We start from the raw sequence: 27,999 nt of genomic DNA, 5'->3' as shown, positions 1-27,999 counted from the left end.
AATTTAAGTGGGGAAATCCCCAAAGAACCAATGCCCATTCAGTGTAGTTTGTCTTCTAGGTCTGATGTAACAATTAATACCTGATCACAAGAGCCGATAACTCTGCATTGCAAAAGGAAGAAAACTTAAATCGTAACACAATATCAATTGTTCCGATATCTCTGCAGTTATAGTTATAAACTTTTTAATTTGTTTTTCAGGTTTGATTTTGTCCTTGTATATTGATGGTTTGGTTATATTTTCAGTTTTATCCTTTTTTTATTCATTGATCACGTCCGATATGTATTGGCTCTGTGTGTCTCTGTTGGTTATTCCTAGTTGTTCACCAGCAAAATATCTCAAATTTATATTTTGGTAAATGTTTAGAAGCAATATGATGAAACATCATTATCATTCTTTCCTGCATCAAATATATGTTTATATCTCCTGCCTTAATCGTTTGTTCATAAATGTTTGGGAATGTGATACAGGTTCATATCCCTCTCTGGAGTATTATGGTCATGGACATTACACAGCTAGGTGTGCAGGAAGGAAGGAATATTGTATCACCTCATATCTCCTGTCTGAGTTTTATGTTCATGAATGTGACACAGGTTCATATCTCCTGTCTGAGTTTTATGTTCATGAATGTGACACAGGTTCATATCTTCTGTCTGAGTTTTATGTTCATGAATGTGACACAGGTTCATATCTCCTGTCTGACTTTTATGTTCATGAATGTGTCATAGGTTCATATCTCCTGTCTGAGGTTTATGTTCATGAATGTGACACAGGTTCATTTCTTCTGTCTGAGTTTTACGTTCATGAATGTGACACAGGTTCATATCTCCTGTCTGAGTTTTATGATCATGAATGTGACACAGGTTCATATCTCCTGTCTGAGTTTTATGTTCATGAATGTGACACAGGTTCATATCTTCTGAGTTTTATGTTCATGAATGTGTCACAGGTTCATATCTCCTGTCTGAGTTTTATGTTCATGAATGTGACACAGGTTCATATCTTCTGAGTTTTATGTTCATGAATGTGACACAGGTTCATATCTTCTGTCTGAGTTTTATGTTCATGAATGTGACACAGGTTCATATCTCCTGTCCGAGGTTTATATTCATGAATGTGACACAGGTTCATATCTCCTGTCTGAGTTTTATGTTCATGAATGTGACACAGGTTCATATCTCCTGTCTGAGTTTTATGTTCATGAATGTGACACAGGTTCATATCTCCTGTCTGAGGTTTATATTCATGAATGTGACACAGGTTCATATCTTCTGTCTGAGTTTTATATTTATGAATGTGACACAGGTTCATATCTCCTGTCTGAGTTTTATGTTCATGAATGTGACACAGGTTCATATCTCCTGTCTGAGTTTTATGTTCATGAATGTGACACAGGTTCATATCTCCTGTCTGAGTTTTACGTTCATGAATGTGACACAGGTTCATATCTCCTGTCTGAATTTTATGTTCATGAATGTGACACAGGTTCATATCTCTTGTCTGAGTTTTATATTCATGAATGTGACACAGGTTCATATCTCCTGTCTGAGTTTTATATTCATGAATGTGACACAGGTTTATATCTCCTGTCTGAGTTTTATATTCATGAATGTGTCACAGGTTCATATCTCCTGTCTGAGTTTTATGATCATGAATGCGACACAGGTTCATATCTCCTGTCTGAGTTTTATATTCATGAATGTGACACAAGTTCATATCTCCTGTCTGAGTTTTATGATCATGAATGCGACACAGGTTCATATCTCCTGTCTGAGTTTTATGTTCATGAATGTGACACAGGTTCATATCTCCTGTCTGAGTTTTATGTTCATGAATGTGACACAGGTTCATATCTTCTGTCTGAGTTTTATGTTCATGAATGTGACACAGGTTCATATCTCCTGTCTGACTTTTATGTTCATGAATGTGTCATAGGTTCATATCTCCTGTCTGAGGTTTATGTTCATGAATGTGACACAGGTTCATATCTTCTGTCTGAGTTTTACGTTCATGAATGTGACACAGGTTCATATCTCCTGTCTGAGTTTTATGATCATGAATGTGACACAGGTTCATATCTCCTGTCTGAGTTTTATGTTCATGAATGTGACACAGGTTCATATCTTCTGAGTTTTATGTTCATGAATGTGACACAGGTTCATATCTTCTGTCTGAGTTTTATGTTCATGAATGTGACACAGGTTCATATCTCCTGTCCGAGGTTTATATTCATGAATGTGACACAGGTTCATATCTCCTGTCTGAGTTTTATGTTCATGAATGTGACACAGGTTCATATCTCCTGTCTGAGTTTTATGTTCATGAATGTGACACAGGTTCATATCTCCTGTCTGAGGTTTATATTCATGAATGTGACACAGGTTCATATCTTCTGTCTGAGTTTTATATTTATGAATGTGACACAGGTTCATATCTCCTGTCTGAGTTTTATGTTCATGAATGTGACACAGGTTCATATCTCCTGTCTGAGTTTTATGTTCATGAATGTGACACAGGTTCATATCTTCTGAGTTTTATGTTCATGAATGTGACACAGGTTCATATCTCCTGTCTGAGTTTTATGTTCATGAATGTGACACAGGTTCATATCTCCTGTCTGAGTTTTATGTTCATGAATGTGACACAGGTTCATATCTTCTGAGTTTTATGTTCATGAATGTGACACAGGTTCATATCTCCTGTCTGAGTTTTATGTTCATGAATGTGACACAGGTTCATATCTCCTGTCTGAGTTTTATGTTCATGAATGTGACACAGGTTCATATCTTCTGAGTTTTATGTTCATGAATGTGACACAGGTTCATATCTCCTGTCTGAGTTTTACGTTCATGAATGTGACACAGGTTCATATCTCCTGTCTGAATTTTATGTTCATGAATGTGACACAGGTTCATATCTCTTGTCTGAGTTTTATATTCATGAATGTGACACAGGTTCATATCTCCTGTCTGAGTTTTATATTCATGAATGTGACACAGGTTTATATCTCCTGTCTGAGTTTTATATTCATGAATGTGTCACAGGTTCATATCTCCTGTCTGAGTTTTATGATCATGAATGCGACACAGGTTCATATCTCCTGTCTGAGTTTTATATTCATGAATGTGACACAAGTTCATATCTCCTGTCTGAGTTTTATGATCATGAATGCGACACAGGTTCATATCTCCTGTCTGAGTTTTATGTTCATGAATGTGTCACAGGTTCATATCTCCTGTCCGAGTTTTATGTTCATGAATGTGACACAGGTTCATATCTCCTGTCTGAGTTTTATGTTCATGAATGTGACACAGGTTCATATCTCCTGTCTGAGTTTTATGTTCATGAATGTGACACAGGTTCATATCTTCTGTCTGAGTTTTATGTTCATGAATGTGACACAGGTTCATATCTCCTGTCTGACTTTTATGTTCATGAATGTGTCATAGGTTCATATCTCCTGTCTGAGGTTTATGTTCATGAATGTGACACAGGTTCATATCTTCTGTCTGAGTTTTACGTTCATGAATGTGACACAGGTTCATATCTCCTGTCTGAGTTTTATGATCATGAATGTGACACAGGTTCATATCTCCTGTCTGAGTTTTATGTTCATGAATGTGACACAGGTTCATATCTTCTGAGTTTTATGTTCATGAATGTGTCACAGGTTCATATCTACTGTCTGAGTTTTATGTTCATGAATGTGACACAGGTTCATATCTCCTGTCTGAGTTTTATGTTCATGAATGTGACACAGGTTCATATCTTCTGAGTTTTATGTTCATGAATGTGACACAGGTTCATATCTTCTGTCTGAGTTTTATGTTCATGAATGTGACACAGGTTCATATCTCCTGTCCGAGGTTAATATTCATGAATGTGACACAGGTTCATATCTCCTGTCTGAGTTTTATGTTCATGAATGTGACACAGGTTCATATCTCCTGTCTGAGTTTTATGTTCATGAATGTGACACAGGTTCATATCTCCTGTCTGAGTTTTATGTTCATGAATGTGACACAGGTTCATATCTCCTGTCTGACTTTTATGTTCATGAATGTGTCATAGGTTCATATCTCCTGTCTGAGGTTTATGATCATGAATGTGACACAGGTTCATATCTCCTGTCTGAGTTTTATGTTCATGAATGTGACACAGGTTCATATCTTCTGAGTTTTATGTTCATGAATGTGTCACAGGTTCATATCTACTGTCTGAGTTTTATGTTCATGAATGTGACACAGGTTCATATCTCCTGTCTGAGTTTTATGTTCATGAATGTGACACAGGTTCATATCTTCTGAGTTTTATGTTCATGAATGTGACACAGGTTCATATCTTCTGTCTGAGTTTTATGTTCATGAATGTGACACAGGTTCATATCTCCTGTCCGAGGTTTATATTCATGAATGTGACACAGGTTCATATCTCCTGTCTGAGTTTTATGTTCATGAATGTGACACAGGTTCATATCTCCTGTCTGAGTTTTATGTTCATGAATGTGACACAGGTTCATATCTTCTGTCTGAGGTTTATATTCATGAATGTGACACAGGTTCATATCTTCTGTCTGAGTTTTATATTTATGAATGTGACACAGGTTCATATCTCCTGTCTGAGTTTTATGTTCATGAATGTGACACAGGTTCATATCTCCTGTCTGAGTTTTATGTTCATGAATGTGACACAGGTTCATATCTTCTGAGTTTTATGTTCATGAATGTGACACAGGTTCATATCTCCTGTCTGAGTTTTATGTTCATGAATGTGACACAGGTTCATATCTCCTGTCTGAGTTTTATGTTCATGAATGTGACACAGGTTCATTTCTTCTGAGTTTTATGTTCATGAATGTGACACAGGTTCATATCTCCTGTCTGAGTTTTATGTTCATGAATGTGACACAGGTTCATATCTCCTGTCTGAGTTTTATGTTCATGAATGTGACACAGGTTCATATCTTCTGAGTTTTATGTTCATGAATGTGACACAGGTTCATATCTCCTGTCTGAGTTTTACGTTCATGAATGTGACACAGGTTCATATCTCCTGTCTGAATTTTATGTTCATGAATGTGACACAGGTTCATATCTCTTGTCTGAGTTTTATATTCATGAATGTGACACAGGTTCATATCTCCTGTCTGAGTTTTATATTCATGAATGTGACACAGGTTTATATCTCCTGTCTGAGTTTTATATTCATGAATGTGTCACAGGTTCATATCTCCTGTCTGAGTTTTATGATCATGAATGCGACACAGGTTCATATCTCCTGTCTGAGTTTTATATTCATGAATGTGACACAAGTTCATATCTCCTGTCTGAGTTTTATGATCATGAATGCGACACAGGTTCATATCTCCTGTCTGAGTTTTATGTTCATGAATGTGTCACAGGTTCATATCACCTGTCCGAGTTTTATGTTCATGAATGTGACACAGGTTCATATCTCCTGTCTGAGTTTTATGTTCATGAATGTGACACAGGTTCATATCTCCTGTCTGAGTTTTATGTTCATGAATGTGTCACAGGTTCATATCTCCTGTCCGAGTTTTATGTTCATGAATGTGACACAGGTTCATATCTCCTGTCTGAGTTTTATGTTCATGAATGTGACACAGGTTCATATCTCCTGTCTGAGTTTTATGTTCATGAATGTGACATAAGTTCATATTTGCTTTCTGACTTTGTATATTAGTTAATAGAAGTTGAAAATATCTTGGCTTCTCTAAACACTGATGGTTTTTTTTATATTTGTAAGTTGATTATGCACATGCGTCAGTTTTATCCCACTAACATCTAAAGCATTGAGCATCAGTAAAAGCTGCTCTAACTACAAATAACTGTACAGAAAAGCATCCCTGTATTGAAATGACAGCACCAGAATATCTCTGTTTCATTTGAAATAGACGAAATTCTTATTAGATTTAAATTGAAAAGGAATACTGATAGAAGGAAATGATTTTGGATTGATTTTCTAAAAAGGAAATTTTGAAGTCTTTTAATGAAATTATCTAATACTGAACAATTTCTCGATTACGGATTCCACATTGTTATCGGTTAAACCCACTCAGTATCAATTCCATGTCAGTAAGAAAAATCTTCCAGTATTTTGCAATAAGCCAAATTAATAATTGAGCAAGAAATTGTGTTTTTTCCAGCTGTGACATTTTGTAAGATATATATATATCGCTACAAAATCAGATTTTCAGAGGCAAGGGAGATAACTGTTCTTTCAATCTAGCAGTGCCTTTTCCAGATGAGACTTTTTCAAAAGCAAGGGAGATAACTGTTCTTTCAAAAGCAAGGGAGACAACTGCTCTATCAATCTAGTGTATCTTGAAATTCGTAATATTGCCATGTCCAGTCCTTTGTACATCCAGGGTAATTTTAGTGATAGCGGTTAGATAGTTCTTGCCATGCAATGTCAGTTTTAATGGTGGACATAATTTAAAAACAAATACAAGAGAAGTGTTGAACTTTGTTTCATTCAAAGTATTAATGCTTTCCTCAATTTAAGATTCTTACAATCTGTTGATAAAAATGATCTTAAATAATCATTTAATTGATAGGTTTATAACCTATTTATAAAGAAACTGTAAAATGGCTTTGATACCAACAATTTTTTGAAGACTTTTATAGGCTTAGCCTGTTGTCTCATTCTTTTGACAATACTGTATATCATATGTGTATTGTTAATAAAATATTTTGAAATAAAAAATACCAACAATAATGGATACTTTCCAAAATCACCACCAAATCTCTTGTATCAAATTTAAACACTATCCACCAATATCTGTAGCAGAAAAACTTATTTTTCGATACACTGTGGAAACTTGATATATTTCAATATCTTATAAAAACAAGCTTAGACAATGTTTAGAAAAGTTAAGATTTAATAGATTTCAAAGTGAAGTATACAATTTCAGAGAGAGTACTCGCTAGGGGAAAATAACACATGAGGGACGAGTAATTCTAGCACGGACTGAATAAGAGCAGACAACATCATAATTTTATACAATCACTTCACAAAACCTTACAGAGGGAGGGTAGCTTTAATCCTTTCTGCAAACAAAAACTTTCAAAAAATGCTATATCTCTGCAGGGATCCTATGCAGAAAGAAACCAAAGACGTCTGTCTGGTTATTGAAAATTGATGTACAAGTCGAAAATAATTTGTTCAGTCATCTGTTCTCATTCAGTGGAAATGTGATATCTAAGTAGAAGGAAAGAAAATATAATTAAAAAAAAAAGTCCCTTTGATGTTACATTTTGAGAATGTCCCTATAATTGGTTTTACATTTTGAGAATGTCCCTATAAAAGATTTACCCTTTCGAATGTCCCTATAAATAGATTTTGACTCATAAGAGTCCAACACCATATCAAATATACTTTTGCTACATTTCGAAAAGGTGTCACCACAATTCAAAATTTCAACTATAGCAAAGCACATTCACGATTAAGCGATTTCATACTAGCTGCATAGTCATGTCCAGGTGAAACAGTGGAAATCTTTTATGCTGCTAAACTGCTAAATAACAAATAGCAAAATAACTCCAGATAGCAAATTCACACTGTATTATATATAGATGGCTAAAGGCGTATCCTGTGTCATCCACGAATTCGCCAATGTAGCCACTAAAATGTCACTACTTTTATCACAGTTTCTGGTATCACAAATTGTTTCCTACTTATATTCATATTTGTCCATATATTTGTCACCATGGCAACTGAAGTTTACCATCACTACTAAATCATTAAATAATAAAAGATTGTTTATCAATTTATAAAAAAAAAATCTGAATAAATTCAATAAATAATTTGAATATATTAGTCTTTCATATATAATAAGTTATTTGTCTATTTACAAGTAGAAAACCATTGTGACAAATATCTACAGTACACTGGTTTATTTAGTTTGATCAGTCAATATTTGCTCTTAACAACTGGGAATAATTGACACAATATCAGGTGTGTGGCCGGAACCCTTGACCTCTCAACTGTCTATTTCTTGGTAAAAGTACTACGAGCAATTGACATTGCTGAAGACTTCGATGAAGTTGATGTAGATGACCTTGACAACACTGAAGATGACTTCATCGAAGACTGCCTGGATGATTCAGTAGCACTGAAGCTCTTCTTAGCGGATGACACAGATGAAGAAGATTCCTCAAATTTAACATGTTTTGAAGATTTCAGTTGCTTGCTCTTAAAAGAGCTAGTCTTCATTGACGAGTGGCTTTCCTCTTTGATGTCTGCCTTAACTGACTTGACTGTATGAATGTTCATCTTCTGCATGGCTTGTTGATATACAGAAGAGGAAGCTGAAGACTGGGTCTTAATCGCAGACAAGTACTTTCGTCGAGACTTGGTGAAATCCTCCTCACTGACCTTTGACTTGTATGATTTAGACTCAATTGGAGGCTCACTGGAAGCTCTGGCATACCTGTAATGCATGTCCAATTCTAGATCAGTGAGCTCTTCCAATCGCCTCTGTGTTGATGTTTTAGTTGAGGTTTGTGTGTGGGTTGCTTCTGTTTTTCTGGAACTTTCATATTTGGATTTGTGTTGTTTCTTTTCCAAGCCTGCCAGGTACTTTTGTCCAACATCTGTTTTACTGTCCTTTGTGGTGGAATTTGAAGATGTTTGCTTGTATCTCTCTTGAACTTTCTTAGTAAAACTGTCAACTTCTGCTTTTGAGGTTTCTGCTTTGGCCTGGGCAAGTCTGAGCTGAAGAGCCATGTCTCTAATACTTGATCCTCTGTATAGTGAGTCTGTATAATCTTGGGAATCTGTATCAGCGCTGACATTCCTATAGCTCCTGTAGACTGGCAGGTGACTCAACCACCAGTAGGGGGAGTAGTAAGTAGCTCCTGTTCCTGACTCCAGCATGGCTTGGCTGTGCTGTACAGCAAGACGCGACCTAGCAAGAGTATCTTCCACAGAGGCGTCATGTTTGGACTGAATCTTTGACATCAGACTCTTTGTTGTCTGACGGGTTTTTGTCTCACTGGTGGTTTGACTAGTATTTATCTTGCCAAAGGATTTAGAGACAGAAGACAATTTACTGTCAGCTACTTTAGCATCAGTTTCTGCTTTGACTGATTTGACAGTGTGTACTCGCTGTATTGATGCAGTGTCCTTTGCGGTTGAGTAATCCTTTCTGTACAAAACAGACATGTATTGTCTCCTGCTTTGTTCGAATGATTCCTCATCAATTTCAGATTTCTGTACATGAGGCACTTCTGCAGGTGGCTCACTTGAAGCACGGGTACATCTCATCCGAGTCTCCAAATCCATGGCCCGTAATTCCTCCAGCCTCTCTTGGGCTGATTCTCTAACAGAAGCAAGCGTTTCATAGTGAGATTTGCTCTTGATATCTGTACGAGTTTCATCCGTGTGAGTAAAGAGCTTTTGTGAGTTTCTCCTTTGAATCCTGATAGATCTTAGCATCATATAGCTTGTCTTTTGCTGATGTAACTTTAGCTCTTTCTGCCATTTCCTTGTCAAAACGACTGTACTCAGTCATTTTACTGTCATCATGAGTCAAGACACTCTTTGTGTGAGTTGAAATATCAGCTGCCTGGGAATCCAGCTCATACTTTAGTCCACTAAACTTGATATACCTCGCGAGGTGATCCCATCGACTATAGGGCAGATTATAAGTGGATTGGATGTGACTTTTGTAAGCTGCACTTCTGTCTTCTGCCGCTTGTTTTCTAGCATGAAGCCTGGCTCTAAATTCCTTTGCTGCGACAGAAGTCTCTGTCTCTCCAATCTTATCCAAAATGCTGGTTGATACACCTGTCTGCTTTGCATCTACTGCCTCTTTGACTGACTTGAGGGTATGGTAGGGCCCTGTCTTGGTGGAAGTATCACTTTCTGTGCTGAAGTCTTGTCTGTAAAGTGCAGACATGTAATTTCTTCTTTGCTGTTCAAATGACTCCTCATCAATCTCTGACCGATGTACTTTTGACAAAGCTGAAGTGTAGTGTTCACTGGATGCACCAAACCTCCTCAACATTTGTTCCTGTTCCTCAGCGCGAGCGAGAGCAGAGGCCTTGACAGAGTCAAGTGTGTAAATATCCCGCCTCCTGTCATAACTTGATCTGTAGGCATCCTCCTGCTGTTGCAACGTGATCAAATATTTGTCTTTAGATTGCTGCAGTAGACTGTCATCAAAAGTTCTAGCAGATGTATGTTTTGACCTTTCTTTGATTTCCTCATCAAATTTGCTATAGTCTGGTACTTCCCTTGGTTCACTCGATCCTCTGAGATACCTCAAGTCTGAATCGAATTGAATGTCTTGCAACTGGTCCTTTAGACCACTATATCTAGTATAAGCGGCCAAATGGTTCCACCTATCATAATTGTAATCATAGGTTGACCTTGGCGTTGTGTAATACATAGCTTGTTGGGTTGAGGTAGCTGCATCAATGGCAGCCTGTCTTGAACGAAGCCTGGCTCTGAAATCTTTTGCAGCAAGAGTCGTTTCCGTTTCACCGATGACGTCAGATGCGACCTGACTATGACTTAGTTTGGCATCCAACTCGGCCTTCACAGATTTCAGAGTGTACCAGTTAGCTCTACGTTGGCTAGAGACGTCTTCTGTGTCCGTTGTGTAGTCTGTCCTGTAAAGAGCTGACATATAGTTGGCCCTCGATTGTTCAAACGACTGATCATCCATGTCTAGTTTGTAGCTCCTGCGAGGTCGCACTTCAGTTCTTGGTTCACTCAAAGCACGTGCAGAGCGAAGTTCTCTCATTCGTTCCTCCTCCAGCTTCTCAAGAGCTGCGGCCCTTACAGCTTCCACTGTTTTAATATCCCTCGTCCTTCTGCTGATATCATATCTAGACTTGTAGAGTTCCTCCTGTTGTTTTAATGTAAGGAGATATTGGTTGCTAGACTCCTCTACAGACAAACCCTCTTGTGCTTTTGCGGAAGTTCGTTGGGATCTTTCTGCGATCTCCCTGTCAAATTTACTGTAGTCAGGAACTTCCCTGGTCTCACTTAAGGACCGCAATGATCTTAAATCATAATCCTCGCCAGTTTCACTCAGCTGATCTTTAAGGCCACTGAATTTAGTGTACGCAGCCAGATGATTCCATCTGCTGTAGTCAGAGTCATAATATTTCGGTTCTGCTACCGATAGTTGGGTTGACACGACTGAACTATCAGTTGCAGTCTGTCTTGCACGAAGTCTGGCTCTGAAATCCTTTGCAGCACGAGTTGTTTCTGTTTCGCCAAGTGCTAATGGCCCTGTATCGAATTTAGTGTCTTTCTGTTTCGCGTCTACCTCGGCTTTCACAGATTTCAGAGTGTACCAGTTAGCTCTACGTTGGCTAGAGACGTCTTCTGTGTCCGTTGTGTAGTCTGTCCTGTAAAGAGCTGACATATAGTTGGCCCTCGATTGTTCAAACGACTGATCATCCATGTCTAATTTGTAGCTCCTGCGAGGTCGCACTTCAGTTCTTGGTTCACTCAAAGCACGTGCAGAGCGAAGTTCTTTCATTCGTTCCTCCTCCAGCTTCTCAAGTGCTGCGGCCCTTACAGCTTCCACTGTTTTAATATCCCTCGTCCTTCTGCTGATATCATATCTAGACTTGTAGAGTTCCTCCTGTTGTTTTAGTGTAAGGAGATATTGGTTTCTAGACTCCTCTACAGACAAACCCTCTTGTGCTTTTGCGGAAGTTCGTTGGGATCTTTCTGCGATCTCCCTGTCAAATTTGCTGTAGTCAGGAACTTCCCTGGTCTCACTTAAGGACCGCAATGATCTTAAATCATAATCCTCACCAGTTTCACTCAGCTGGTCTTTAAGGCCACTGAATTTAGTGTACGCAGCCAGATGATTCCATCTGCTGTAGTCAGAGTCATAATATTTCGGTTCTGCTACCGCTAGTTGGGTTGACACAACTGAACTATCAGTTGCAGTCTGTCTTGCACGAAGTCTGGCTCTGAAATCCTTTGCAGCAAGAGTTGTTTCTGTTTCGCCAATGACGTATGGCCCTGTAGCCAATTTGGTGTCTTTCTGTTTCGCGTCTACCTCGGCTTTCACAGATTTCAGAGTGTACCAGTTAGCTCTACGATGGGTAGAGAAGTCCTCTGTGTCCGTTGTGTAGTCTGTCCTGTAAAGAGCTGACATGTAGTTTGTCCTCGATTGTTCAAACGATTGATCATCCATGTCTAGTTTGTAGCTCCTACGAGGTCTTTCTATGACTCTTGGTTCACTCAATGCACGTGCAGAACGAAGTTCTCTTATTCTTTCCTCTTCCAGCTTCTCAAGAGCTGCAGCCCTCACAGCTTCCACTGTTTTTATATCTTTCCTCACATTTAAGGCGTACTTAGACTTATATATATCATCCTGTTGCTTCAAGGTGAGAAGATATCTATTTCTACTTTCCTGAATAGAAACACTCTCCTCAGCTTTAGCAGAGGTGCGCTTCGACCTTTCAGCAATCTCTTGATCAAATTTACTGAAATCAGGAAGGTCTCTGGGTTCACTGGATGCTTTGAATGATCTTATGTCATAAGTGTCACTCGTTTCACCCAGCTGGTCTTTCAGGCCACTGTATTTTGTATAAGCGGCCAGATGATTCCACCTACTATAATCAGAGTCATAGGTTTCGCGTGGTTCTTCCGCGGTTATATGAGTAGAAGCAACGTTTGCAGTTGTTTGTCTGGAACGAAGTCTGGCCCTGAAGTCCTTTGCTGCACGGGTTGTTTCAGTTTCAGTGATGGTGTACGGCGCGGTTGCGGATGCTATCTTTTTACTACTCTCTTTGGCATCTACAGCAGCTTGTACCGATTCGAGAGTATACCAGTTTCTTTTTTGTAAGGTGGCATCAGTTTCAGTTTCCGTCGAGTAACTTGTTCTATCTAAGACAGACATATAGTTTGCTCTCGAGTTTTCAAAGTCCTCGTTGGTGGTTTCCAAGTAGGATTTACGTGTCCTTGTTTTGTCTGTATGGGACTCTTTTGTACTTCTTACTTGATTCAATTCCACTACTTTGCGTTCCTCAAGACGTTCCTGAGCAGCAGCACGGACACTAGATACAGTATGAATTGCATCTTGCTTTTTCCTCAATGAGTATAAATCTTGATCTCGTTGATAAGCCTGTAATTGTTCTTGCTCATACTGACGTTGAGTTTCGTTGTCACGCTTTGACTTTGAAAGCTGTATTCGTTCTCTCATTTCCTGATCAAATTTATTGGTGTCATTTTCAAAAGCTACGGCAGGTTCACTTGTTGATCTGGCAAACCTGTCTTGAAGAGAAATATCCCGATGTATAGCATGCTGATACATGTCATCAACAAACGTAACGCCTTTCTTGTCTACCTCACTGAAACGTGTGTCGTCAGTGAGTCGGTTGTATTTGACGTCGCTGTATTGGTTGTAAGCACCTAGATGATCCCATCGACTATAAGGTACCTCACGTGTAGATAAAGCGTCCACCATGTCCTGGCTCTGACGTAACGTAGCAGCCGATCGTACGAAGGAGTCTTCGAGGGCGTTTAGATTTTTATCTCTAAGCCTTGATCGGACATTTTTGGCAGCGATTGTGGTATCAGTGTCGGTTTGAATGTATGGTGTGCTGTCGAACCTTACAGTTTTATGCTTGGCTTCGGTGGCAGCCCTAACTGATTGTAATGTGTGGATTTTATCTTCCCTGCGTTCTACTTCAACATCAACTGGTCTTTCCAATGCTGACATGTACCTTGACCGTGATTCTTCAAACCATGAGTTATCCGCCTGTTTAAACTTTTGTTTCCTCGTATCTACACCCTTTACATTAACGGCCCTTGTTTCACTGAATGATCTAAGTCGTTGTTCCTTCCTTGCATCTGCTTCAGCGCGAAGAGAATCAACCGTGTGTATTTTTGACATGGACATTTTTTCAGATTCCATTTTCGCCTTCTTTTGCAAAGTTTCGACATACTTTGCTTTGGATTCTGCGAACATTGTCTTGTCAGCAGCGCTTTCATTTGTCTTCTTGGAAACACTTTCATCGAATTGGGAAGTATCAAGAGTTTCATGGGCGTACTGGTATTTCAGTTGGCGTTCCCTTGACATGGCTTGTCGATACATCTCATCCACATAGGAAACACCACTATCGTCGACTTTGCTGTACCGGCTATCGTCTACAAGCTGGTTGTATTTGAGACCAGAGTATTTGTTGTAAGCTGCAAGATGATTCCACCTGCTGTACATTGAGTCGTACGCCGACGTAGAGTCAACTAGAGATTGACTTTCTCTCGCAGTCATGTGGGCACGAGTGAATGAATCCTCAGCAACTGCTTCTTGTCTAGAACGGAGTCTGGATCTAAATCGTCGGACATCTTCAAGAGTTTGTGATGGACTAAGTAAATCTCGAGGCTCGCTGACAGCTCTTACTCTGCGTTTGGCATTAATTTCAGACTTGACAGATTCAACCGTATGCACGGCTTCTCTTTCCGGCACAACTTCATATACATCTGTGGGTCTTTGTAGTGCTGTCATGTACCTGGCTCTTGAGTTTTCAAACCACTCGTCATCATAGGCAAGTTTGTATGCCATTTTTGGAACTTTGCTTGTTTGTGGCGCCACAATATGTTTATCTAGTTTAGTTGCCTTGGCCTTAAGTGCAAATCTCTGCGACCTCAAATCAGCCTCTGCTTTAACAGACTTCAGTGTATGGATTTTCTGTCGTCTGAATTCGGTGTCACTCAGATCTTGCTTCCTTTCGAGGGCAGCTAAATATTTAGATCTAGAATCATGGAAAGATTTTTCGTCCATTGTGACAACAGGTTTCTTGACAACTTGTTTCACCTCCGGAGGCTCACTTACAGCCCTGCTTGGTATTGATATTTTTCTCGTCCTCACATCCTCCATCGGTTGTCGTTCCTTGACATCAATGTACTTATTAAATGCAGCCATGTGACTCCACCGACTATACGGAGACTCGTAAGAGGCAGTCTCCGCCGTATTGATCAACGCCTCGCTTTGTTTGGCTGTCACATGGGCCTGCTCAAATGCCATTTCCAGCTGTGCGAGCTTTCTAGATCTTAGTTTTGACTGTGTTTTCTGGAACGTGTGCTCCTCTAATACTGGCCCTGTGTAAGTTTCTCTCGGAGCCTTAGATTTCAGTTCGGCTTTAACAGAATCTAAAGTGTGTATTTGCATCTTTGCTTTAGGCATATCAATATACTCCTGTTGAGTAGGTCTCTCCAATACTTGCAGGTAATTTGATCTTGATTTCTCAAACCAATCCTCATCATTGACGACTGAATATGTCTTTCTTGACACAGGTCCCTCGACTGGTTCTACAACTGGCGTTGGTTTAGAAAATATCTTTCCTCTGTTGTCTTTTAATGGCTGACGCCTGAACAGACGCGAGTGTTTGTATTTCCGGCTTGCTGAAATCAGGTAACTCTATCTTACGTGGTGCGAAAGCTGACAAATAACCCATCCTCAAGTTGTTAAACTCTTGTTCATTCATGGCTGTTCTCTTTTCTTTGTCCAATGCTTTTCTTGGAACTGTTTCGATCTGTTCTTCTAGCTGAGGAATAGGTTTAGACCGCTTCGGGATCACGTATTCAACATCCTTATATATGACTGGCTCACGTTTGGTAAAGACAGCTGCATGAGTTCCAATGGTATCGATCTTACAAATACTTTCCTTCATCGCGACTCTTGCCTGGTCTAAAGAGTCATCAAGGGCAGTGGGTTTCGACAACTTGTGTTTGACACGTTTTGTGATAGGAACAGATTCAAACTGAGCTGGAGGCTCACTAATTGCCCTCGATCTGTCCTTTTCTTTTATTGATTTGTAAACAGAATCAAGAGTATACATGTCTTCCTTCCTCTTTGGTTTCTCATATGTTTCTAAGGCAGCTGGTTTCTGCAGTGCAGACATGTAGCTTGATCGTGATATGTCAAACCAATCGTCATCATAGGAAAGTTTGTATGTCCTGAATGATTTTCTTGCCTCAGTTGGCTCCTCGACAACCACCTTTTCCTTCGGTTCAGGCATCGGGTTTCCACCGATGTTGACGTTTGATAGCCGCGGCCTGTACATCAGCAAGTGTCAGGATTTTCTCCTTGGCTAATTGTGGTATTTCTACCGTGGGACGTTTCAGCTTTGCTAGGTATTCAAGTCTACTCTGGTTAAATTCTGCCTCATTCATTGCAATTTTCTTCGCTTTTTCTGGTCTTTCTTTGGGCACCTCGACCTCTTCTGGCTCTTCGATCGGCTTAGACTTCCTTGGTCTCTGATATTCTACTTCCTTATATATGGCCGGTTCACGCTTAGTAATAACTGCTGCATGGGTTCCAATTGATTCTACCTTAGAAATGCTTTCTTTCATGGCGATCCTAGCCTGCTCCAGAGAGTCGTCACGAAGAGCGGGTTTCAACAGTTTCTTCTTGACACGTTTCGCGATAGGAACAGATTCAAACTGAGCTGGAGGCTCACTGATGGCCCTCGATTTATCCTTTTCTCTAATAGATTTATATACTGAATCAAGAGTATACATGTCTTCCTTCCTCTTTGGTTTGTCCTGTGTTTCTATTACAGCAGGTCTCTCCAATGCAGACATATAGCTTGATCGTGATTTGTCAAACCAATCGTCATCATAGGAAAGTTTGTATGTCCTGAATGATTTTCTTGCCTCAGATGGCTCCTCGACAACCACCTTTTCCTTCGGTTCAGGCAGTCGGTTTCCACTGATGTTGACGTTTGATAGCCGCTGCCTGTACATCAGCAAGTGTCAGGATTTTCTCCTTGGCTAATTGTGGTATTTCTACCGTAGGACGTTTCAGTTTTGTTAAGTATTCAAGTCTACTCTGGTTAAATTCTGCCTCATTCATTGCAAGCCTCTTTGCTTTTTCTGGTCTTTCTTTTGGTGTCTCGACCTCTACTGGCTCTTCGATCGGCTTAGACTTCCTGGGTCTCTGATATTCTACTTCCTTATATATGGCCGGTTCGCGCTTAGTGATAACTGCTGCATGAGTGCCGATTGATTCTACTTTAGAAATGCTTTCTTTCATGGCGATCCTAGCCTGCTCTAGAGAGTCATCACGAGGAGCGTGTTTCGACAGTTTCTTCTTGACACGTTTAGCGATAGGAAGAGATTCAAACTGAGCTGGAGGCTCACTAATTGCCCTCGATCTGTCCTTTTCTCTTATTGATTTGTAAACAGAATCAAGAGTATACATGTCTTCCTTCCTCTTTGGTTTCTCATATGTTTCTACGGCAGCTGGTTTCTGCAGTGCAGACATATAGCTTGATCGTGATTTGTCAAACCAATCGTCATCATAGGAAAGTTTGTATGTTCCTGAATGATTTTCTTGCCTCAGATGGCTCCTCGACAACCACCTTTTCCTTCGGTTCAGGCATCGGTTTCCACTGATGTTGACGTTTGATAGCCGCGGCCTGTACGTCAGCAAGTGTCAGGATTTTCTCCTTGGCTAATTGTGGTATTTCTACCGTAGGACGTTTCAGTTTTACTAGGTATTCGAGTCTACTCTGATTAAATTCTGCCTCATTCATTGCAATTCTCTTTGCTTTTTCTGGTCTTTCTTTTGGGGTCTCGACCTCTTCTGGCTCTTCGATCGGCTTAGACTTCCTTGGTCTCTGATATTCTACTTCCTTATATATGGCCGGTTCGCGCTTAGAAATAACTGCTGCATGGGTTCCAATTGATTCTACCTTAGAAATGCTTTCTTTCATGGCGATCCTAGCCCGTTCTAAAGAGTCATCACGAGGAGCGGGTTTTGACAGTTTCTTCTTGACACGTTTCGCGATAGGAACAGATTCAAACTGAGCTGGAGGCTCACTGATGGCCCTCGATTTATCCTTTTCTCTAATAGATTTATATACTGAATCAAGAGTATAAATGTCTTCCTTTCTCTTTGGTTTTTCCTGTGTTTCTATTACAGCAGGTCTCTCCAATGCAGACATGTAGCTTGATCGTGATTTGTCAAACCAATCGTCATCATAGGAAAGTTTGTATGTCCTGAATGATTTTCTTGCCTCAGTTGGCTCCTCGACAACCACCTTTTCCCGCGGTTCAGGTGTCGGTTTCCACTGATGTTGACGTTTGATAGCCGCGGCCTGTACATCAGCAAGTGTCAGGATTTTCTCCTTGGCTAATTGTGGTATTTCTACCGTGGGACGTTTCAGTTTTGTTAAGTATTCAAGTCTACTCTGATTAAATTCTGCCTCATTCATTGCAAGCCTCTTTGCTTTTTCTGGTCTTTCTTTTGGTGTCTCGACCTCTTCTGGCTCCTCCGCCGGTTTAGACTTCCTTGGTCTCTGATATTCTACTTCCTTATATATGGCCGGCTCGCGCTTAGTAATAACTGCTGCATGGGTTCCAATTGATTCCACTTTAGAAATGCTTTCCTTCATGGCGATCCTAGCCTGCTCTAAGGAGTCGTCTCGAGGAGCGTGTTTCGACAATTTCTTCTTGACACGTCTAGCGATTGGAACAGATTCAAACTGAGCAGGAGGCTCACTGATGGCCCTCGATCTGTCCTTTTCTCTGATTGATTTATAAACAGAATCAAGAGTGTAGATGTCCTCCTTCCTCTTTGGTTTCTCATAGGATTCTACGACAGCTGGTTTCTCCAATGCAGACATGTAGCTTGATCGTGATTTGTCAAACCAGTCGTCGTCATAGGATATTTTGTATGTTCTGAACGTTTTTCTCGATTCTACTGGTTCTTCTTTTTCAATCTCTTTGCTTTCAGTCGATTCTTTTGTTGCTGGTTTACGTAATTGCTTTTTGAGAGCAGATGCTTGAATTGATACCAGAGTGTGGATCTTCTCGTCTTTCTTAAATTCCGGTATATCTATTTTGCGTTTCTTTTCCAGAGCAGACAAATATTTGGCCCTGCTTTGTTTGAACTCCTCTTCCATTTGAGCAGTTTTCTGTGCTATATCAGGTCGCTCCCGTGATGTTGGTTCCTTTTCGGCCTCAACTGGCGGCTCACTGATTGCCCGAGGCTGTTTCTTTGGTTCATCGTAGGCAATGTCAGCAATTTTGCTTAATATGCTCACATGATCATACTTGCTAGTAACAGCATGTGTTCCAATTGACTCTATCCTTGACACACTTTCCTTCATTGCAGCTCTTGCTTGTGATAGAGCGTCCTCATTGTACCGGGACTGCCTATGCTTTTTTGACTTCAGACGCTTTGTTAACGGAGTTTCGTCCACTGGTGATAGTGGTTCACTTGTGGCGCGAACGTCTCGTGCCTTCTTTGACACGGAATCTTTCACAGATTGGAGGGTGAAGATTTCTTCATGTTTCGGTTTTACAATTGGCTCTGTAGTGTAATCAGGTTTTTCAAGAGCTGTGAGATAGCGTGAGCGTGACTTTTCGAACCAATCATCGTCATATGCGAGTCTGTATGCTTTGCTTGGTTTTCTTGGTTCAAGGTCACTTGGAGGCTCACTTGTGGCACGCGATGGTTTGGCAGCCTCGCGACTTTTAGCTGCTTTTCGGGCTTCTGCAGACGCTTTAACAGATGTCAGTGTGTGAATTGCCTCCTTCTTAAAACTCAAATCTACTGAGCTGTCGTCACGACGGCGCAGTGCTGACATATATTTTGTTCTTTCTTTTTCAAAATCATCCTCTATTGTGACTTTCTTAGTCTTCTCCATCAACTTCGCTCTCTGTTCTTCAACATACTCATCGATTGGCGGTTCACTGATAGCACGCGAGCGCTTCTCTTCTACATATGATGTATCCTTGTATTTGTTGAACGCGCCCATGTGATCCCACTTGGTACCTGCCACGCCGTGAGTTGCAATAGATTCAGCCTTTGATAAAGTTTCCTTCATAGCTGTTCTAGCACTTTCAAACTCCAATCCAGCATATGGTGTCTGCTTTGAACGCAGTTTTGTCCTAAGACGTTTGGAGACGACCTGTTCCATGATTGGTTCAGGAGGCTCGCTCGTTGATCTGCTCTGTTTTTTCTTGATGTCAGCCTGTACAGATGCCAAAGTGAAATATTCCTCGGCCCTCTTTGGTTGTTCCGCAACCGGCGTACGTTTAGGTCTTTCCAACGCAGCAAGATATCTAGACCTTTCCTTATTGAAATATTCCTCTTCGAACTTCACCTTCTTCTGTTTTTCAACAATTTCCTGTTTGGCTTTTTCTACGGGCGGTTCGCTAATGGCTCTGGAAGGTTTGGTAATTTCAACGCCTCTGCGTTTCACAACTGCTTTTACAGAATCAACAGTGTGCATTGGTTCAGCATAGCGTGTTGTATCCTCCACTTTCTTAGGTGACAGCACAGAAATGTATTCAGAACGAGCCTGGTCGAACCATTTAGTGTCTTGAGGTTCCCTTCGTGTACGATAAGACACAGAATCAACAACAACCTCTTCAGCAGGAGGTTCACTAATGGCCCTACTCTTCTTAGCCGTGGTAGCAGCTCTCACTGACTGAACTGTGTGGATATCCTCTGCCTTGCCTACAATGCAAGAGTTTGGAACATGAACGAACTGCATATTTGGGTTTATTCAGCAAAATGAAAATTCTCATTTCATCTTTATCTGACTGCAGTCGTCTGTGCCGAGGACAAGGAGGATATGGGTTTCATCCAGCATTCTTGGAGAAATAAGAACGATCCATTGAGGAGGTAATTCCAGATAGTTTTATGGAGAGAAATAACCTGAGATTGCTTGGTAGGTGCATTCCTGGACAAAGGTATACAAAGGAGATAGAAGCAAGGCGAAATCCAACAAGGGAAGGGAAAGTCACGTAATATCCATTGAGTCTATCAGCAGAGGCAGCCACCTCCTTAGTTGCTAAACCTCTGGAAAGGGTAGAAGGAAGCCGTCGTTTGGATTCACAGAATAACACATGCATGACTTGAAGACATCCAAAAGAGAATGTGCACGTACAAAGGTTAACGACGTCTTGGATGTCCATTGAAGGAGTATTTTATCCAAGGTTCGGTACACACAGAATCCAAGGCCCAGTTCACAAGTGCCTGTAGACCACGAATGGTGAGAGTCGGTGTGGAGTGGGTATTCGCATTCCAATACACTCGAAGGAGATTTGATGGATTCACACAGAGAAAAACGTATGGGCGTGAGGATAACTTACAAGAATACAAAAATACAGGACATCAAGGATAAAAGGCAACAAGTCATGTTGGAGGAAATTTCTGATTCCTATTTCTGAGTTGTTTTTTTTTATTATTATTTTCAGTTTCATTATTACCGTACTCCTGTCTATTTGCTGGTTGACATTTTGATAATTTCACAACCTATCAACGAAAACATGAAAGTGAAGTTCTCTTTGGTTTATCATCCATCTGATGAATGGGAATATATGCATAACATGATAAAGAGATGTTTCCTAGTATCAACATCAACGCCATAACCATGAAATCATAGATAGCTTGTGATGAACACATGCTCTGCTTGTCAAATTGTTACTTTAAGCAAAATGTTCACAAGAGTCGTGTGAATTTTGTTATGTGCATATAGCATGCTGAGTCTTGTTCATTAAAGATTAGTAAAAAAAAAATCTAGCCATGAAAAATATTCTAATTCTGGTTTTAAAAAATAGATTGCCATTCTTATGTCAATGAAACGTACATTAAAAACAAAATAATAACTGAAAAATGATTTCTTGTTGCTATTTTTTCAGGGTAACTCCCAACACAAAAGCATTTTGTTGTTTATTACAATTGGCTCATGCAGGCGACACTAGGCATTTGGTAGGCACATGCAAAACATGCCGGCACAGAAGATATCTGCTTACATCTGATTTATAAGCTTAACTACAGCAGCAAAAATAATAATAGCTCTATTGCAGCAAATAAAACAAGCAAATTAGAAATTAATAATTCATTTGTAACTATTATTTTAAAGAAGCTTCAAACTCTTTGTTAAGATCAAACAGCTGACTAAGAACTTGTTGATGAACCTTTGTATAATTGTTCAAGTTCATCATAAGCTCACAAGTTCAAATCTATAATATTATATTGTAAATAAATGTCCTTGTCTTTGAACTGATTATTTGTGTGTATTAACTTGGAGATGTGATTAGTTAGCCAATATATGACCCTAAAATGTTGCAAATCAAGAAATGATTTATTTTTTAACTTTGATCCGATGTCAAGGACATTTACCTACGTGTGTTACTCCATCAAAAAAGTTTGACTTACCGTACATCCTCTTAGGTGTTATAGCAGAAGTTGATTCTAGAGGTGCACTTCTTCCATAGCGGTTTTCAGCGGTGACCCGGAAGTAGTAATCATGACCTTCCATCAGACCTGGGATGTTGACAATGTTTACGTCAGACGCGAGGCGCGTCACATTGACGTAAGATTGCCTACTTCCCTCGCGTTTCTCAACAATATAGCCCGTCATGGGAGATCCTCCATCTGATTTGGGCGGTCTCCATTCAAGAGACACACTGTCGCGTGTCACTGTCAGGGCTTTGATTGGACCAACAGGGGCTGAAGGTGGACCTGTATTGACCAATGAAAATAATCTTTGTTAGTGATATTATTTTTCAGTGAAAAAAAATCAAAATCAGAGAAATTATAGCAATGAAAATTACCGTTACTTTTCGTTTGGTTCTCTAGCAAATAATCTATTTGTAAAACTGATGAAATATCTCACTTACCAAATTTACTCTTGGGTTTTACAGCGCTGTCGGACTCGAGGGGCGGGCTTAGGCCAGCCTCATTCTCGGCCACCACTCGGAAGTAGTACTCCACATTCTCGATGAGATTTGATACGTCCAATGAGAGTTGGTCTGGCGGACAGCGTGCCACACGTAACCATTTAGGACGACGGGCTTCACTCTTCTCCACCATATAGGCAGAGATTCGCGATCCCCCATCCCTCTCTGGTGCTCGCCATGATAATCGCACATGATCCTCAGTGATGTCTGATATGTCCAATGGACCTCTGGGAGCAGACGGTTTTTCTGATAATAGAAACATACAACTTTTTATTAGTAAAAATAATAACGAGTAATTTTGTCACACAATTTTTTTAATAAATGAAATCTTTATGAAGAAAGTGGATATCAGGAAAATAATGTTTACATGGCTTCATATTTGTAATCACGCAGTTATGATTTTGACAATAAATGGCTTTTTGAGCTTTTGAGGAAAACTAAAACTTCTTAAAAGAAAAGCACTACACAACATCTGATTTGAAATAAGGTTTGTAAGTTGTTTCAAAGTAAATTTTTCACGACAGTATTGTATACATTTCTTCCTCTGTTGTTCCTATGCAGTTCTCACCAATTGTCTTCTTGGGGCTGATCGATGTGTCAAGCTCTCTGGGTTCGCCCAGACCTACGGCATTCTTGGCACGGACACGGAATCCGTAGCTGTAGTCGTCAATGAGGTTACGGATGGTCAGTGAGTGGACATGGCTCTCCACCTCTTTCACACGCTGCCAGTGTCCAGATTTGCCATCTCTCTGTTCAATCAGGTAACCGCTAATCATGGCACCTCCATCGTAACGTGGGCGTTTCCAGCGAAGGGTAGCTGAATTATGGCTCACTGTGGATACATCAAGGTTTTCTGGTGGTCCTGGTGTTTCTATAGTGAGAAATAAATGGAATTTATAGCATCTTCTATAAATAATTTGAATACAAGTAGATAACATTGAAAGCATATATAGTGACAAGCTCTGCATTTTTGTTTAATTTTGTCTATAATAAGCTACATTCAAGTCTGCAATTTTTCAGGGGTACAGTTTTATATTCTGTTTTTACCTTGAGCACGTTCTGGTGTGACTGCCTTGTCCAATACAGCAGGTTCGCTGAGTCCTTCAGAATTCTCAGCGAAGACACGGAAGAGGTAGCTACGTCCTTCCAGGAGGCTCTTCACAGTGTAACCTAGAGTGTGTGGTGACACGCTGTCAACTCTCACCCACTGGGCGCGACCAGGTTCACGTTTCTCCACACAGTACCGGGTGATGGGAGCACCACCGTTACTGTCAGGGGTAGACCACTCTAAACTCACACTGTCGTCCTTCTTTTCTGTGACCTGGAAGTCTTTAGGCTTGGATGGTACTTCTATAGTATAAAGTAATAAAAGGGCTTTGAGGAGACCATACATATGTTTTACTGACATTGCTTATCATTATTTCTTTTACCATCTTCAATTTGCATTTTGTTTAAGTTTCAGAAAATAATTTCTTAAAAAAGATAGAAGGCCCTACCTCAGTAAAGAACAGAATCAAGGATAAAAGATGATATCACATGTATGAAACTTTTAAAATTCCATTCTTTTCTGGATCTCCATACCAGTTATGCTCTGTGCTAATGACCTGGCATTATTCAAATTTGGTATATACAAGTATGTTGTACATTGTGCTCATGCTACAAACTTGACCTTCAATATTTGACCTTCACTATGTTATTATACTGACCTACGGCACTAACAGCCTTGACTGGACTCCTCAGTTCAGCAGGGGCACCGACTCCAACCTTGTTCTCAGCATACACACGGTAGTTATAATCATGGCCCTTGATAAGGCCACTCACTGTACACTCAGTAACATCAGCCGGTAGTTTGGTGGCGCGAGACCAGCCTCCCCATTGGCAGTCCAGTTTGTCTACAATGTAGCCAGTCAAAGGACTATTGCCATCCTCTGTGGGTGGTTGCCAAGACAGTGTCATGGATTCCTTTGTTACATCTGGGACTTTGAGTCCTCTTGGAGCTCCAGGTACCTCTGTGGGCAGAAAATAAAATAAGTTTAAAAGGGAGCTTCTTCAAAGCATTTAAGCAGTCATCATACCAGATTGTTTTCAATAGCTGATATGTCGATATAATCTGAAAAGAAAATTTCGAAATGAAGAAACCTAAAAAATACCTGCAGGACGACATGGAGTGATTGTTTCATCCAACTCATTTGGTTTTCCAAGGCCGACATCATTTTCAGCACAAATGCGGAACTCATATGGCACACCTTCTTCCAGTCCAGTGATGGCCTTCTGAAGGGTGCGAGCAGGAACCTCAGCAACTGTTGCCCAGCTTCCTGTACGTCTGTTCAGGGCCTGAATGATGTAGCGTTTGATTGGAGATCCTCCATCATCAGTTGGTTCTTTCCAGGTCAGTGTTACAGAGTCTGGGGTCACATGACTGGCATGGATCTTACCAGCAGGTGGGCCTGGTTTCACTAGAGAGGGAAGAAAGGGGGACAACTCTCTAAATTAATCATGTGCAAATTTTAAATAATTCAGTCAGTATGAATATTATTCCTATCGATATTGTTCACACATCTAGACCCTAAGGGTAAGTCCAATAGAATTGAGGAAATGAAGAAAAAAATATTGAAATAATGAAAGTTTCTATTTTCCCTGAATTATGACTTGTGATTTTACCTGCTTGCTTTCTGGGTGTGACGGCATCAGACTCGATCGGCTCACTGAGTCCTTCCTCATTCTCAGCCATCACACGGAAGAAGTACTCTGTACCCTCCCGCAGACCACCAGCGGAGATGGAAGTCGAGCGTGTTGACTCTACCTTTGACCAGTTGAATCGCCATCCCTCCCGACGTTCCACAACATAGCGTTTGATTGGCTTGCCTCCATCTGATTCTGATGGTTTCCATGTGAGAGTTGCCGAGGTAGTTGTAACGTTAGAGATGTTTAGGGGCCCAATAGGGGCAGATGGTACACCTGGTAAAAACATATCAAACATATAATTTCTATTGACAGTAAGTGAAGACAATACTTTCTCTTTAGATATTTCAAAACAAATCCCTCAAAGTTAATGTTCAAATCCAACATGGAGTCCATTTTTATACTTTTTTGACATTCCACCATTCCAAGAGGACTACTGCCATCAAAACTTCACGACTTACTGATAGATAGTGTGCAGAACAACTTGTATACATCTGATATAAATTTGAGACATCTTAATGAGAATGAAACATACTGTATGGACTTTTCGGTGTGAATTGTTCATCATTCTGCAAAGGTTCAGAGCTTCCGATCTTGTTTTCAGCCTTGACCCTGACTAAGTAGCTGGTCTTTTCATTAAGACCTGTCATCTTGTAGGAAGTGTTGTTGGCGCGGACCCGATCCACAGGGGACCAGCTGGACTTCCAGCTCTCCTTCCTCTCAATAGAGTAATGAGTGATTGGAGAACCTCCATCATGTAGACTAGGATTCCAAGAGATGTTTGCGGAATTCTTTTGGATGTTGGAAACTTCCAAAGGACCTTCTGGTGCAGATGGCACAGCTAAAAGTAAAAATATATCATTGTTAACATGGGCTCAAACGTACATTATATTTACATGTACAATGTATCAAGTAAAACAATGATGCCAGATGGAATACTCATTTGAATACTTATATGACTATGTCGTTAATTCTATATAATGACACTTTCGTTAATTCGTGAAAAAAGTACAGGCATTGGAATATTTAGAGCAATTTTTCTTTCAATCATCTCATTTGAACTTGTTTGTACAGTTTAACATACCACATGTCAGCAGTGTAATTTCTATAAGACAGTATATGTTAATAATTAATTTCCCATTGTTTGTATGAAGAATGCAGCTTTCTGATTGGTTGAGGTTTTCTTTCCATACCTCTATGAAAAAAACGTAAATGGCGCGAAAAAAGTGACGTCACAATACAACCATTGACGCCGCATATTTATTTTTTGCAAAGAATCCCTTATCAAATAAGTAAAATTGCATATAAAACATGTTTTAAATTCGAAATACATTTTGAAAAATTATAATTATATGCATTGATGTCAATATTTCTCATAGGGGTATGAAAAGAAAATTGTTTGCAAACTTTTGTAAGAATCCGCTTCGCAGATTGATACAGTTTGCAAACAATATTTTTCATACCCCAAATGAAACTAAAACAAAGTCAATACTAAACTATGTGTTATGGTAAAATACTCACTGAGTGGTTGTTTGGGTGATGTAGGCTTGGTAACAGCTTTATCACCGACACCCACAGAATTTTCAGCAGCTACACCGAAAACGTATTTCTGTTTATGATTAAGTTTGGTAACATTGTGGTGACCTCTGTAGGGTTCAACTGTTGCCAGCTCCCTCCAGGTGGCGCTATCCTCTTCCTTGATGTAAACATGGTATTGTTTGATTCGGGCTCCTCCGTCACTAGCAGGCTGTGTCCAGTCAATGCCTATTTCACCTTCGCCCACCCTACCGATGTTGGCGTTCGGAACACCAGGTGGTGCTGTAATGAAATTTATTTTCATGTGTAAATTAAGTTTCTTTCACTTCAAAAACTATAAAAGTTTCCTATCTATGTAAATGTAGAGTAAGCTAAGTTGGAAATGTGTAATAAAATGTATTTCTTATTATTGATATGGGGCATTAAACTAAAAATATTTTACATCAAATAATCAACATCCAAAATTGATTGAAAAGGGCCAGGGCATTCAAATAGGTTTTAAAATACTTTTTTTATCATTTTTACATTTTTTTCAACTAAACGATTCTCTACAAAGTATGAATTACATAGCCTTCGTTAGTGCTATTTGTTCAAATCAAAATGAACTTAAGTATCACATGGCTACTTACATAGAATCTTCTTTGGTTTGACTCCGTTGGGACCCTCAAGTGGAGGACTCTCACCCTCGGCATTGACAGCACGGATCCTGAAGTAGTACTCATTGTCAACAACTAGGTTGGGAACGGTGAATTTGTTAACTCCTGGTTCGACTTGTCCTGCTTTGCCCCACATGGAGCGTCTGACCTCACGGACCTCAATGGTGTAATGTGTGATTGGAGTTCCTCCATCCTTCTCTGATGGTCTCCATGCAAGGTCGACAGAGTTGGCAGTGATGTTAGAAGTTTGGAGTGGTCCCACTGGTACTGAAGGCTTGTCTGGAAAGTTTAAAGTTGTATATCCAATTATATCGTCCAAAAAGTTATTTAATCATTTACATACAAGTATCTTACCTATCCACAAAGATAGAAAAATTTTCCTGGAAATTGAGAGCTTACAATTTCCTTTAAAAACACTTCCTTTTAT

General features: G+C 40.0%; 1 protein-coding gene across 1 annotated transcript in view; it reads right to left on the bottom strand.

The window, feature by feature from the left end:
• The window catches only part of LOC117317872 (titin-like), a 136,338-nt gene that overhangs the window by 18,325 nt on the left and 90,014 nt on the right, over window positions 1-27,999 (bottom strand). Inside the window, 10 exon segments of the mRNA XM_033872833.1 lie at window positions 22,175-22,480; window positions 22,639-22,944; window positions 23,267-23,569; window positions 23,746-24,048; window positions 24,405-24,707; window positions 24,849-25,154; window positions 25,360-25,656; window positions 25,916-26,221; window positions 26,902-27,198; window positions 27,546-27,851. Coding sequence (XP_033728724.1) covers window positions 22,175-22,480; window positions 22,639-22,944; window positions 23,267-23,569; window positions 23,746-24,048; window positions 24,405-24,707; window positions 24,849-25,154; window positions 25,360-25,656; window positions 25,916-26,221; window positions 26,902-27,198; window positions 27,546-27,851 — 3,033 coding nt within the window.

The sequence above is a fragment of the Pecten maximus genome, chromosome 19 (genome assembly GCF_902652985.1).
Source record: "Pecten maximus chromosome 19, xPecMax1.1, whole genome shotgun sequence".
Lineage (NCBI taxonomy): Eukaryota > Metazoa > Mollusca > Bivalvia > Pectinida > Pectinidae > Pecten > Pecten maximus.
Note: the sequence above shows the minus strand (reverse complement) of the source record. Positions and strands in the feature narration are given on the sequence as shown.